Source organism: Adiantum capillus-veneris, chromosome 8 (assembly GCF_014529385.1).
Source record: "Adiantum capillus-veneris isolate H3 chromosome 8, ASM1452938v2, whole genome shotgun sequence".
In the NCBI taxonomy this organism is placed as follows: domain Eukaryota; kingdom Viridiplantae; phylum Streptophyta; class Polypodiopsida; order Polypodiales; family Pteridaceae; genus Adiantum; species Adiantum capillus-veneris.
Genome location: NC_140938.1, coordinates 128,670,703 through 128,685,454, shown reverse-complemented (window position 1 = coordinate 128,685,454; position 14,752 = coordinate 128,670,703). Strand labels below are relative to the sequence as shown.

At 48.4% G+C, this 14,752-nt stretch overlaps 1 protein-coding gene across 1 annotated transcript in view; it reads right to left on the bottom strand.

The window, feature by feature from the left end:
• Positions 1-622: 622 nt before the first annotated feature.
• The window catches only part of LOC147452948 (Ubiquitin-associated/translation elongation factor EF1B protein), a 69,986-nt gene continuing 55,856 nt past the window's right edge, over positions 623-14,752 (bottom strand). The window contains exons 4-5 of the mRNA XM_086518488.1: positions 1,025-1,126; positions 623-938 (exon numbers count right to left, since the gene is read on the bottom strand). Coding sequence (XP_086374614.1) covers positions 813-938; positions 1,025-1,126 — 228 coding nt within the window. The 3' untranslated portion in view covers positions 623-812. The remainder of the gene's footprint in view (positions 939-1,024; positions 1,127-14,752) is intronic.

The following is a 14,752-nucleotide window of genomic DNA, read 5'->3' as shown; positions in this document are numbered from 1 at the left end:
TGAGAGAGAGAGAGTCTTGAACTCAAGAACCAGGTGCAAAGAAGCCAACACCACCACACTGCATGCCACCAAGATTATCACATGAAGAGTGCATGGATGCATGCATGCCAACTTCAACACTCTTCCTGATCTTGGTATAAAACAACACAAGCAGATCTTTAGAGCTTCTAGTTCTCACAGAACAAGCCGTATTTTTTTCATTCATGAATGAATAGGAGACAGACATCAGGCTGGCGATGCATAAGGGGCAAGGTCCCCAACACAACTCAGCCCCAAATTCTGAGCCTCACATCACAACAGCACATCATGCTCACATGCAAGAGCAACAAACCTTGCCACGAAGCAACCGAGACAACATTTACACTGAAGGAACAGCGCATCCACAAGAGCAGCTTCCCATGAAAAATGTGAGATTTACAGATAAACTATGGGAAGTCACTGCTCTTTTTAGCTTACCAAATGACTCCAACATGCTTTGGCCCTGCTCTTCAAATTGTTTAATTACGATTCTTAAAAAAGGTAAACTGGTCTTAACAGCATTATCCTGCCCATCTGCCAAATTTCAATGAGAAAATACACCACCGCAATTGATGTCTCATTCTGACAATCATGAGCACAATTATTGTTTCTGTGTAGGGCAAACTAAGATACTCACATGAAAAACACATCCATATTTGATATACAAGGGCTACGATTCTGATGTAGACAAGGGCTCTAACACTATAATTATTGAGTGAGTTCTTATTGTGAATCCTGCTTTTACCTGTAAAATACAATGGGCCGTGCTTACATAACATAAGCTCCACCCCATTTCAGCCTATAAGATGGGCCGATGCTCGCTCTTTGTCGTTATCAAACATTGCGAGAGCACCTGCAATCTTATCAGGCTCAAACCCCATTTCTCGCAATACATCATAGGATGCTACGAAATCAACAACCTGTTGACAGAAAACTCCGACTTAGAAATTATCAAGCCTCTTTAAGAAAATGAAAGGACGGTTGTCTCAGTTCCGTGCACCTTTACCTTGGTCTGAACATCTCCATAAGTTGCAATTGCCAGTACGACAGCTTCCTTGTTCAGACCCATTGAAGTATACTTGGCCACAACAGGGTCTTCTTGTGCAGCCTTCCAATTACAAACCAACCAGTCAGAAATCCAACTTTTCATGATTTTACATCGTATATCTCATGTGCATGAACAAAAACAAAGCTCTCTCTCTCTCTCTCTCTCTCTCTCTCTCTCTCTCTCTCTCTCTATATATATATATATATATATATATATATATATATATATATATATATATATATACACACACACACACACACACACACACACACATGCCACATAGAGCAGGGGTCGCCATTGGACAGCTCAAAGTATCATCACACCAGCTAGAGATTGAGGCAGGGAGAGCTGCACATGTCCCCAGAGCAGAGAGGATATGCAGACTTTGCACAGCAGAGGTTGAGAGCGAGGAGCATTATGTATGCAGAAGTAGAGCATATGAGGAGATTAGAGGCAGATATCCGACCTTGTTTGCCGATTAGCCCACTCTACATCATATTTTTTAGTCCAAAGACCAGCAACAGTTCGGCCGCTTCCTCATAGAGGCACAGCAGCATCGGGACTTCCTCCTCCAAGCAGCATCACGTGTGAGAGACAAGCGCCAAACACAGCTCACAGACTTTTTTAAGAGGACCATAGCAACACCATCACCTCCAATCATGGAGAGAGGAGTGACTCTACAGCAGGCTGAGGAGGTCCGAGCTCGCAGACGCCCACGTACCCACAGACGTAGGGCACCTCGCCTACAACAGAGAGAGATTCAGGAGATCCAAGAGCACTACTATAGATTTTTGGAGGAGCGACACACTCCAGCTTTTGCAGATCCAACCGCCATCTTACACAGATTGTTCACACCCTATCCGCCCATGCATTATGTATTACACCCTGACTAAGGGACTAGATGGAGCTAGAGATAGGATAGCATCTCATGATTGTATTTACCACAGCATACAGGATTTTGCATCTTCCCCCAGTTTTGGAGCTCCCCCCCCCCCCAACCCTTGTATAACTTATTACCTCCTCCCCCAGTCATTACACACGATAGCTTACTTTTACTTTTGTACCTTTTATCCTTTATGGATACACAGAGGACACCCACCTCATGTACTTTGATTTGTCTCATAGGCCGACTTCGGCCTTTTTATAGACGTTAAAAATCTCTCTCTCATTTCTCTCTCTCTCTCTCTCTCTCTCTCTCTCTCTCTCACACACACACACACACAGATACATACCCACACACACACTACACACATACACGCATACACACACGTACTCCCTCTCTTCCCCTTCTCCCCTCTTCTTCACAATATGAAGAGAGGGTAGTTACGAAGACAACCATGTCTTCCCCCATCATCAAGACGCCGACATCGACAATGAAGACAACCTTCATGCTCACGAACAAGAGGCTTGCACAATTGGAGAAGGACATGAAAGAATGGCGGATGGAGAGAGAGATATGGGAGGAGGAGAAAGCCACCTTCATCAAGCTATGGAACGAAGAGAAGGAGGACATGAGAGCGGAAATCCAAAATCTCAAAGAGGAGAAGGAGAGAAGGGAACGGGAGAACGAGAAGGAGAAGGAGAGATGGAGGAAAGAGCAAGAAGAGATGAAGGCACAAATCGATCTCCTTCATGCTTCCATCACATCCCTCACCCCCGAGGAAGGAGAGATTAAAGAGGAGGCTAAGGAAGCCCTCAAGGAGGAGATCACCAAAGCCCTCACCGCAAGCATTGAGGACAAATTAGAGGCCACCAAAGAAGGATGGGTCGAAGTGGTCAAAAAGAACATCAAGAAGGTAGCAAGAGAGGAAGCCCAAAAAGATGAGGTACTCATCGTACACACAACCATCGAGGAGGAGAAGATGCGACAAGCTCGCCGTCTCAATGTGCGAGTGACCGGCATCAAAGAAGAAGAAGGGTCTACACCCGAGAGCGATGGGAAAGCTTTATGCAAGAAAGTGGGATACAAGGAAGAAGAGATCCCTTTCTCCAAAGTTTGGAGAGCCGGCAAAGATCCAAAGAAGAGAGCTCTCATCCTCCAATTCGCCTCCGAGGAGTCTCGAACTTCTTTCCTCCGAAAGAGGGTCATCTTGAGAGGGCTAGAAGGCCCCCCGATTTATCTTGATGATGACCTCACAAAGATGCAACAAGATCACCGTCGCGCGTGCATGCCTAGAGTCCACCAAGCCCGCAAAGAAGGGAAGAAGGCAGTATATCGAGATGGTAGGGTTATCATTGATGGCAAGACCATCGCATAGGGACTCGCGGCCTGTGGGACACACGAGGAGATTCATGTCACGGTTTGGAATTGCAATGGAGACCTATGGACACACCCAGAGAGACTTGAGGAGGTGATGAGAGGTCGAGACATCATTCTACTTACAGAGACACACGAGAGCCCAGAGAGAGGGTTACCACGGATACATGGAATCCAGTGGGAGTCTCTACATCGAGGATGTATGCGCCAGCACACCACTCGCGGCTCAGGAGGAGTGGCCATACTCTTTAGACAGGGGCTTCACAGCAGACTACAGATTGTTGCCCGGGACCCACAGGCCCGCTACATGTGGATTCGCCTCGAGCTCTCACGAGACAGGATCGTCTACATTGCCCTTTGCTACTTTGCTCCCACAGGCTCCAGATTCGTCCCTATTGAGCAAGAGTCACCGTACGCATGCCTCACGGAGGAGATTATGGAGTACTCCACACTGGGTGAAGTCTTCCTTATGGGAGACTTCAATGCTCGTACGCGCAGTGAGCAGTGTGAGGCATATGACCACGAGGACCCAGAGGCACTACACACTCTAGATGAGGAGGCTACTATGAGAGATACAGCAGACAGAGCTCCAGTCACAGCCTACGGACGACATCTACTTCGACTTCGCTCCTAGCACCGTCTCGTTATTTATAACGGGATGGTCCAGTGGCCCACCTCAGGGGGCCTGACTTGTATGCCACATGGAGTTGCAGAGGGAGGGGGGAGTACAGTCGACTATATTCTGGGACCCAGGGAGGCTACACACCTTATCACATCCTTCACCATTCCACCCATACCCATCGGAGCCGACCACACATACCTCTCTTTCTCCATCACCGGAGATACCATCCCACACAGCTCCACAGCACACACTCCACACACCACCATCCATTTCACACATGAGCTAGCCTCTCTTTACTTGGCCGAGGTCGAGCATGGCCTATGCCTCCTCCACCCATCCACACCACTCTCAGTTCTCACATCACATATCTCTTCCGTTCTCCACACTTCAGCTATTAGCTCTTTTCCACACACCACTCACACAGGACGCACCCCCCCCCCCCCCCCCCCCCCCCCCCCGGGACTATGCCTCAGAACCGCTGGTATGATGATGAGTGCAGAGAGCTATACCGACGCCTCCGTGCACGGCGAGCCTTAGGAGAGATCACAGAGAGAGAGGCCAGACGGCATATGAAGACGCTGACACGCCAAAAGCGGCGAGCATTCGAAGAGGCACAGGAGCTTGAGCTATACCGCCTATTCATGAGCATGGATAGCGCGACGGCATGGCGCACCCTGCGCGAGCCACGCCCGACTACAGCTGTTGAGGATCCACAGATATGGCATGATTATGCAGAGCGACTTTATGAGGTGCCAAGGCAACCTCCTATCCCACAGCCACACGAGCCACGCCCCACGTGCTCCTCCTTCTTTACAGCAGAGATGGTAGAGAGGGCCATACGCCGCATGCAGCACAGACGATCAGCTGACCATACTGGATTACAGAGTGAGCACATCATTTATGCGGCCTCCACTATAGCCCCGTTGATTGCACGTCTTCAACCGGGCTATGGGGGAGGACTTCCCAGAGGAGTGGACACAGCACACCATAGTGCCTATCCACAAATCTGGCGACACCCTGGACCCAGGGAACTACAGGACTATCATGATTGGCCACACGATGGCCAAGCTATATGGAGCAGTACTTGAGGCACAGCTCAGCTGCTACGCAGAGATCGAGGGTTTACGAGCTCCAGGCCAGGCAGGTTTCAGACGAGCTTTCTCCACCACTGATCACATCTTCGTTCTGCGCTGCCTCATTGATGGGGCAAAGGCGCGGAAGAAGAGGCTTTACTGCTGCTTTGTGGATTTCCGCAAGGCCTATGACACAGTCCCACACGAGAGACTCTTCCAGCGCCTTCACAACATTGGGGTACCAACAGAGATGATTTGGGCCATATATGCTCTCTACGAGAGGGTGACGGGTCGAGTTCGTTGCCCAGGCGGTTTTTCAGAGACCATTGCTAGCACCATTGGTGTTAAGCAAGGATGCCCACTCTCCCCGACACTCTTTGGGCTCTACATCGACGAGATCTCCGACTACATACTGCGAGTAGGAGGGGAGGGGAGCGACTTGGCAGGTACTCCGGTCCACATCATGTTATATGCTGATGATATTGTGTTGATTTCAGAGTCACCCGAGGGCTTGCAACGCCATCTTGAGGCCTTGGACGAATTCAGCACACACGGGGGGTTGACTGTGAACCTTGGCAAAACCAAGGTTATGATCTTTCACACATCCAGTGCAGTGAGAAGCGCTGCCACCTTCACAGCAGCAGGAGGACAGGTTGATGTAGTCACCTCCTATGTCTACCTTGGCATCACATTCACCAGCCTACCAGGACCCTTCACTATGAGGCAGGCTGCTGCTGACAGGCTCACCCGAGGATATGCAGCTCTGGCCATGCTAGAGCGGAGATGCCATCAGGCACACTTTCAGGAGCCCCGCACGAAGGGGTGGCTTTTCGACACCTTAGTCACCCCGGCCTTGATGTACTCGGCGGCAGTATGGGCACCAGGATTGACAGCTGACCAGTGGACACAGCTTGAGAGGCCACAGGTATGTATGATCTCACGCTTGCTCCGCAGCAAGAAGACAGTGCCACATGACATTATTAGAGCCGAGCTCGCCACACCACCTATGGTTGTAGAGGCACTATTCCAGACAGTCTGCTTCATCCAGAGGATGAGAGAGCTACCTCCTGACAGACTTACTCGTAGAGCATTTGAGGCAGCTATACAGCTATCAGAGAGTGGGCATGAGAGAGCATGGTACTCACAGGTCAGAGCATGGTTTGAGGGACACGGTCTTGACATGGAGAGCCTACCACCATTCCAGTACGACCCCCACTCACCATATGTTCACCTCTCTCGCAGTGAGAGGAACTTGGTATTGAGACAGGATCTGTGGCAGCCATACACTAGGAGAGTCTGGGAGTCACCTGGCTTGGGGACGAGGATGTCAGATTACAGAGACCAGTTTCTCACCATATTGTCTGGGGGGTTCATACAGAGACCACGCTACATGGACACATATATGCCACATAGCTCACGGGTGGCGATTGGTCAGCTGAGAGTGGCTTCACACACGTTAGAGATTGAGATCGGGAGACATACTGGTGTTCCCAGGGAGGAGCGAGTCTACAGAGCCTGCACAGAGGAGGTGGAGAGTGAGGAGCACTTTGTATGTAGATGCAGAGCATACACTGAGATCAGAGGCAGGTATGAGGCCTTATTCAGAGGACAGCCCACTCTCCGAGAGATCATGGACTCTCAAGATCAGAGACAGCTCGGACGTTTCTTACTAGAGATACAGAGCCATCGGGACACACTACTACAGCCACACACAGCTACACAGACAGAGGGGAGACAGTCGCAGCTCACAGACTTCTTTCAGAGGATTGCCGCCCCTCCCTCACCAGACACTCAGAGGGGAGTGACACTCCCACAGGCGGAGGTGAGCCGAGCTAGACGACGACCACGAGTCACAGGCTACAGGGGCGCGAGCTCCCACCACCGACAAATCGAGGAGATCCGAGCCCGGGAGCGCCGTGCCACTGAGGAGCGAGTGGCTTAGATGAGGGCCGACCCGATAGCTTTCATCCGGGTAGCCTTGGCACCAGACCCGCCCATGTACCACATCTTACATCCCCCCATTAGTACAGGATGGAGCTAGATAGCTTGATGCATTCTCATGATTGTACTACCTTGAGCATATAGACATGCATATACCCCTAGAGATAGAGCTCCATCCCTCCTCAGATACTCCACTACCTACATTCAGTTCAGTTTTGTATCAGTTTTGTTTCATTTGTCTTTCCGATAGACGGATGACATACACACCATGTACATTTGATTTGTCTCATAGGCCGATTTCGGCCTGACATAGACATTAAAAATCTTTCTTTCTTTCTTTCTTTCTTTCTCTCTCTCTCCGCCGCTTATGTCATTTAGAGCCAGAGACAAAGTTACATTACATATGTCATTGCACCGTGTACTATGAGATACGAGGCCGTTTTCATTGTCTATTCACAGAGGGTTTTGGGCCTCTATCTAGGGTCATGAGCTATGAGGATCAGAGATGTCTTGGACTGTATCTACTTGAGTTACACAGGCACAGAGACACTTTACTGAGGAGAGTTGGAGAGAGACGACCCCAGAGATAGATTACAGATTTCTTTACACTAGATATTGGATCCCCAGAGGAGCAGCCAGAGAAGCAGACACCATTGCAGAGCTCTGCCTGCACTCATACTACCGCTACTTGCATTCTCAGAGACCGAGCATTGGAGCTAGGGAGATCTAGACGCCCGCGATTGAGGAGAGGAGCTACACAACATCGACGGAGCCATTACATCAGCCTAACGGCACACAAAATAGAACGGATCTAATAGTGAAAAAAACCCTCGGTTATTCAACAGCCACATACCAGTGATACAAAGTTACAAAAGATGGGTGATACGAAAAAAGCTAGGAGTGGGGAAGGGAAGAAGGAAGCAAAGAGCTGAAGCAGAACCAAGCCACCCAGACTTCGACATGGAGGCCGTAAACTCCACCAAAGAATCTCCAATAGCCAACTCCAAGTCTCCAAGGCCGTAAGCAACGGCACATCCAAGAAAAATAAGCACCACCACCCCCAAAACTTTGCATCAAAACTCCGGGAGACGGATAGCCTCGAAGCAGTGACTCTTAGCAAAAACATAGTGCGGAGCAAGACTATAGGTTCAAACACCCAACCCTCCATGGCCACCACAATCCCTAAATACCTTAGCGAATTGATCAGAAACAAGAAAATTACAGGAAAACAGGCAAAAAAAGACGGCATGCAATAGCCACACACACACCACCCACAAGCAGACATGCATACACATGCAGAGAAACATGCAAGCAAGCAAGCAAACAAAACAAACAGCATACACAAACAAAGGAAGACACAAGCATACGCAACAGGTAACAAGCAGACAAAAAAACAATCAAAAGGAAAAGTCTACGTAAGAAAGAAGGAAGAAAAGAGAGAACGCCACAAGCTAGAGAGCAACCGGAAAGGAGGGTAGGGTTAGGAGAGAGAGAACCAGGCAGATCGCGTTTGTGTGCAAGTTGAGGCGAGGGAAGCAATATCAGCACGCAGGGCAAACTGCTAGAAGATGGTGCAGAACCCGCAGGCATGGGCGAGCGATGATTCTCTCTCTCTCTCTCTCTCTCTCTCTCTCTCTCTCTCTCTCTCTCTCTCTCTCTCTCTCTCTCTCTCTCTCTCTCTCTCTCTCTCTCTCTCTCTCTCTCTCTCTCTCTCTCTCTCTCTCTCTCTCTCTCTCTCTCTCTCTCTCTCTCTCTCTCTCTCTCTCTCTCTCTCTCTCTCTCTCTCTATGGCGGGCAAGAGCACATTGCGGGCTGCTGAGCGCGACTATGAAGCGACCTCTCTCTTCTGAGCACATGGCGGGCTGCTGAGTGCGAGGATGAAGCGACCTCTCTCTCCTGCAGCAGCGCGAGGTCTCTCTCTGGCGGGCTGCCGAGCGCAAGGGTCAGGTAGGTCTCTCTCTCTCTCTCTCTCTCTCTCTCTCTCTCTCTCTCTCTCTCTCTCTCTCTCACACACACACAGGAGCAAGTCGCGGGGTAGCAGGTTGCGCCCCTACATCCCAAGTTTCGAGTGCATACAGCAGGCCTCCCATCCAGCGGGGGCTGCTTTCGGATACCACAGGTCACGCCCTGGAAGGGCTGTTTTCATCACACTATTGCAGGTCGGAGCAGCCACAGTAGGGCTGTGCTCGGGATATCACAGAGGGCTCTATCTCGAGCTCTTGCAGCGGGGCAGTACCTCAGAAGGGGGCTGCGAGCAGGTACATTCTGCGCCCTGAGCGGGCTTGTTGACTGCGTGGGTTATCTCCAGCAGGGGGTTGCGTAGACGCTCTTTTCCTACAGGGGTTGAAGCTAGGGCAGACCCGCTGGGGACTGCATCACCTACATTCAGCAGGGTACATGCTTCGCGCCCTTCGGGGTAGCCTTCACTTGCAGGCATTCTCAAGCAACCAAGGGCTGCATGATATGAGCAGGACAGCTTTGGACAGTGTTGGGAGTTAAGGCATCTGGCGCAAGACCCTCTTATCATCTGAGGTTTTACTGCATAAAAGCTGGACAGCAGCAGCTGGTGGTCAGTTACGCAGGAGGGTCATAATACGCGTAGGTCAACAGACGCCATACGCGTAGGTCGTCATTCTACGCGTAGGTCAGGCATCCTACATGTAGCTGGGAAGACAGCTGGATATCATATGCGACGTCATACGCGTAGGTTTCAGTGGAACATTCATGATGATTCTGTGTGCGAAATGGTAAGTGAACCCGATACATCTCTTGAACGACAAAGCATGGAAGCAATCTCTTCTGCACAAGACCCTGCACAGGACACGGATGCCGTCAATGTCTCACCTGTTTGCAAGTCGCGAGCAAAGGCAACCTTCATGCTCACGAACAAGCGGATGGCGCAGATGGAGAGGGAAATGAAGGAGTGGAAAACAGATATGGAAGGATGGTGGAAGGAGAAGGCCAACCTCCTTCAGATGGTCTTCAATGAAGGCGCACAATGGAAGAAGGAGAAAGAGAGCCTTAACGAAGAAATACAGACACTCAAAGAAGAAGTCTCAGGCCTCAAACAGGAGAACCCAAACGCCGAGATACGGACACTCAAAAAAGAAGTCTCGGCCCTTAAACAAGAGCTTGCTGATAGAGTAAGATGTGAACTAGAGGAAGGCGAATTTCAGCCCTCGGTAATAGATGAAATCAAGGAAATCAAGGAACAGGTAAGGATGATCACAGAGGAAGAAAAACTGTGTGGCAAAGACATCTTCATGGGCGGAGATGATAACAAGGACACAGAAAAAGGCGAACCAGGCCGAAAAATGGATTGAGGTCGCCAAGAAATGGAAAGGCCAAGAAACTCCTTGTACACCGACGCTTATCAACATGACCCTCGAACAGGAACAAAGAAGGCGGATACGAGCACTGCATGTGAGAGTGACTGGTCTCAAGGACCTAAACAATGTGGAGAAAGAGGTCACAAGCCTTACATCCATGATGGGGATGGAGAAGCTGTAACTGACTTGGACACTCCAAGTCAAGAATCAATCGCGACAGCACCAAATAACCACTTCAAAACAATTCACAGATCACAATAGATTTGCACTGGCCCGGCGGAGTTCCGTGCCTAGAGATATTGGCCCCAAAGACTGGCGCCCCTTTCGGTATTTCTTTTTATATTAATCAATCATCAAAGTACAAGAGAGCGGTTAGGGTTTCACTCTCAGACTCTGCGTCCAGATGCTTTGAGAAGTGAGGCCCTCACCACTAATTTAAACAGTTACAAGGGATGCCCAAAAGCAGAGCCCCAAAAGCTTGAAAGCAAAAGCAGATTCTCTCTCTCTCTCAATGAGAGTCAGTAAAAAGCAAGTTCTCTTTTTCTCTTTCTTTCTCCCAAATCAAAGCGAAAAGTTGAGATTTGCGTCGCTCAAAAAAATAATTTAAAAAAAAAAAATCCCCCATCGGCGATTTCCGGAAATTAGGGTTTCTGACAGAAATTAGGGTTTCTGTTGTCCACCACGTCATCACTTTGTGACATACCCCCCTCTTGAAAGCATTGTAATCGACCGCAATTACGCCTGCAAAACCGACAAAAGCCATAAACCGTCTTAGCAGACACTGACTGTTAGTACCTACGTACTAGGAACACACATCTAGCACATGTACAAAATCGACAGTCACATCACACGACATCACCGGACATCACATGACATTCAACATTCATTTGGATCTTAGACCATGATTTATCGGCAATGTAGCTAGCAATCACATCTAGGTCCAATCAGGACCTCATCGATATCCGATTGACTAACCCCTATTGCAACCATGTCTATTCGAGATCAATCAGACCAAAATGCTGCAGTCATTTCGGCTATCAGTTCCTGCACTCAAAAGAAGTGAAGAAACAAATCAGTATCATAATCAGGAATTCCATTTCATAAAGTCATCCAGCAGAATACTGTCAACTCTCAGTATCCCTGAAGTTCAAAGAGACATCAGTGACTTTAGTATCAAAATCGAGGCATCTGTTGACAAAGGAGCAGAGTAACTCCCCTCTTGTGCATCCCACTGCACCAGATCTTCGGCCAAGCTGAGTTTCTGGGTTCCATTTGGAGTAGACTTTGCTAAACCAAAACATCGAGGTAAAGTTTCACAATCCGAGGAGTATGTGCTAGGTCCTCCTCCTCCATCCACTTCGCATCAAATGCAGGAAAGTTCTTGAACTAAACCAAGAACCGCCTTCGGACTTTACCTTTCTTCGTATCATTATGTGCCAAAATTTATTCAGGAACAAGGATCTCCTCGTTTTCTTCCACTTTGGGTTGCTCATCAGGCTCCCCATCATCAGGCACATCACCCTTAAAAGGTTTCAAGAGACTCACATGCAATGCATTGTGAATCCTCCAAGTATCTGGCAGTTTTAATCGGAAGGAGACATCATTTATCTTTTCAATAATCTGGAAAGGTCCATAGTATCGCATACTAAGCTTTGGAAAAAGCCTCTCCTTTCCCTTTTTCTTTCGTAGGCATGCCTTCTCAAAAGTAAGAGCACCCAATCATCCTCCTTCAATTTCAAGTCGCGACGATGGCGATCCGCTGCCTTTTTCTGTCGTTCTTGAGACTCCTGCAAAGTCTCGCGAACCTTGGCAAAAGCCGTATTCAAATCTCGCGAATATTCATCCGCTTCAAATATCTAATCTTTCGTGCTCAGGAAGGATGAAACCTTCGCAGCACTTTCAACAATCTCACATGGCGTCTTCCCCGTCGAAGAGTGTATCGTGTTATTGTAGGCAAATTCCACCAAAGGTAAGTTCGTTTTCCATTGAGTCTTCTGATCCGAGATACAAGACTTCAATAAATCTAAAATCACCCAATTGGCAATCTCAAATTGCCCGTCAGTCTGCAAGTGGAACGATGACGAGAACTGCAACTGCGTGCCAATGTTCTCCCAAATTGCCTTCCAAAACCAACTCATAAATCTGGGGTCTCTGTCGGAGAGAATCGTCTCAGACGTGCCATGTAATCGGAAAATCATCGTGATCATTTTGTGTTCTCAGGAGATCAAAAAAATGAAATCCATTTCAATATTTTCCCAGGGGCGGGTGGGTATGGGTAAAGGTTGTAGCAATCTCTGTGCCTTATGCCTATCAAACTTCACCTTCTGGCATACCAAGCAACTGCGCACAAACTCTTCCACATCCTTCTTGAGTCTCCGCCAAAAGAAATATCTCTCTACCCCTTTCATGGTGGTAGCAATGCCGCGGTGACCCGTAAAAGGTGGAATGTGGCATTCAGTCATAACCTTATCCCTCAACGGCTATGTAACGCACAACATAGTCTTTTTCATCAAGTAGCCTTCCCGAAGGGAGTATCCAGCTACTGTCTCCCCATCCCGTAGCCGTGTGAAAATATCTGTAAAATCTGTATCTGTGGCATACTGATCGACCATATCCTCGAAGCTCCTATGATGTATCACGGAAATAGCCAGAACCAACGGTTTCCGAGGCAAAGCATCTACCACCACATTCTTCTGTTCCTGCACATGGACAATCTGGAAGTGGAACTGTGACAAGATGTTCGCCCACCGCATCTGCTTTTCCGAAAGCTGCTTCTGTGACAAGAAGTAGCGCAAACTCTGATGGTCTGTAAAGACAGTAAAATCCGCTCCGACTAGGTAATGCCGCCACTGAGTAAGAGCATGGATAACCGCCAAAAGCTCTTTCTCATAGATCTGTGCTGTCATCTCCGGCCTAGAGAACAAACGGCTCTCGTAAGCTATGACATGGCCTTCTTGCATCAAGACCGCACCCAGACTACGACCACAAGCATCACAAAATACTTCAAATGACTTCTGCAAGTCCGGCAAAGTCAAATCTGGTCCTATAGTCAATTTCTCTTTCAATGTCCGAAAGGCAGTCACCTCTGTGGATCCCCACAAAAAAGGTACTCCTTTCGGTGTCAAGGTATGCAAAGGGGAAGCAACCTCTACAAACTTTCGTATGAACCGCCTGTAGTACGAACACAGTCCCAAGAAGCTTCTAACTTCATGGACATTCCTCAAATCGGGCCAATCACGGATAGTCTCTATCTTGGCCGGGTCCATTTGCACTCCTGCTGCTACTGACAAAATGTGTCCCAAAAAGTGTATCTCTGGTAGGAAAAAATCACTTTTCTTTGCATTAATCACTAACGTGTGATCTCGTAATGCCTGAAAGACTTGAAGCAGATGATCTCTGCGTTCTGCCTCATTCTTGGAGAAAACAATGATGTCATCAAAGAAAGTGCCAACAAATAGCCTGTACTCTCGAAAAAAAAAATTCATGTCTATCATCCGGTTAAATGTCGCAGGAGCATTGGTTAAGCCAAAAGGAATCACCAGAAACTCAAATAACCCAAAAGTTGTCCGAAAAGCTGTCTTGTAGACATCTCCTAGCGCTATCCTGATCTGATGATATCCACTCTTCAAGTCAATCTTGTTAAAGCACGAGGATCCCTGTAACCTGTCGAGTATATCATCGATCCTAGGAATTGGAAATCTGTTCTTAATGGTGATTTCGTTGAGAGTGCTATAATCGATGCACATTCTCCAAGATTCGTCTTTCTTCAAAACCAACAACACTGGAGAGCAATATGGTGAAGTACTAGGCTGGACAAGACCCTTTTCCAAGAGGTCTTTCACTGGGTTCATAATCTTTTCATTCTGTACTCGGCTCACACGGTAAGGTGGCCGATTCGGTGGCGTGCTTCCAGGTATCAGATCAATGGTTTGATCTTCAGGCCCTCTGAAAAGCAATCGGCATGAGTGTGGAGAAAAATCTTGGCGTTCTTTTGATCAGGTCAAAACATATTCAACCTTTATCCAGCGTTCAGTTCTCTCCCAAAGAATGAGTAAGAAACTGAAGTTCATAAGTACAATCTCTAAGCCCTTCATTTATCAAAGTCACTTTCTCGGCCCGATAGTCAACCATGGCGTAGTTCTTGTGGTACCAAGGGATCCTGAGTAGAACGTCACTCGCGTGCCCTAAACACCCCTGTCATTGCAAACAAAGTTTTCCAATGCTCCGTGTAATGGCAACATCCCATCCGGGTGCCAGTCGAACTACCTCTGCCTGTGGCGTCAGTCTGTCGGGCGTAATTCCAAATCGAGCCGCCAATTCCAAGTGAAAAGAAGTTGGCCTTTGCTCCTTCAAAAGAGCTTCCTGATCCTTCACTTTGCCCCAAAAGCGGCAAAGTTTGTACTTTCATTCATTAGATTCGGTACAGGTCCCACGCCATGTGGTACCAGTTCTGCTTTTCTATTT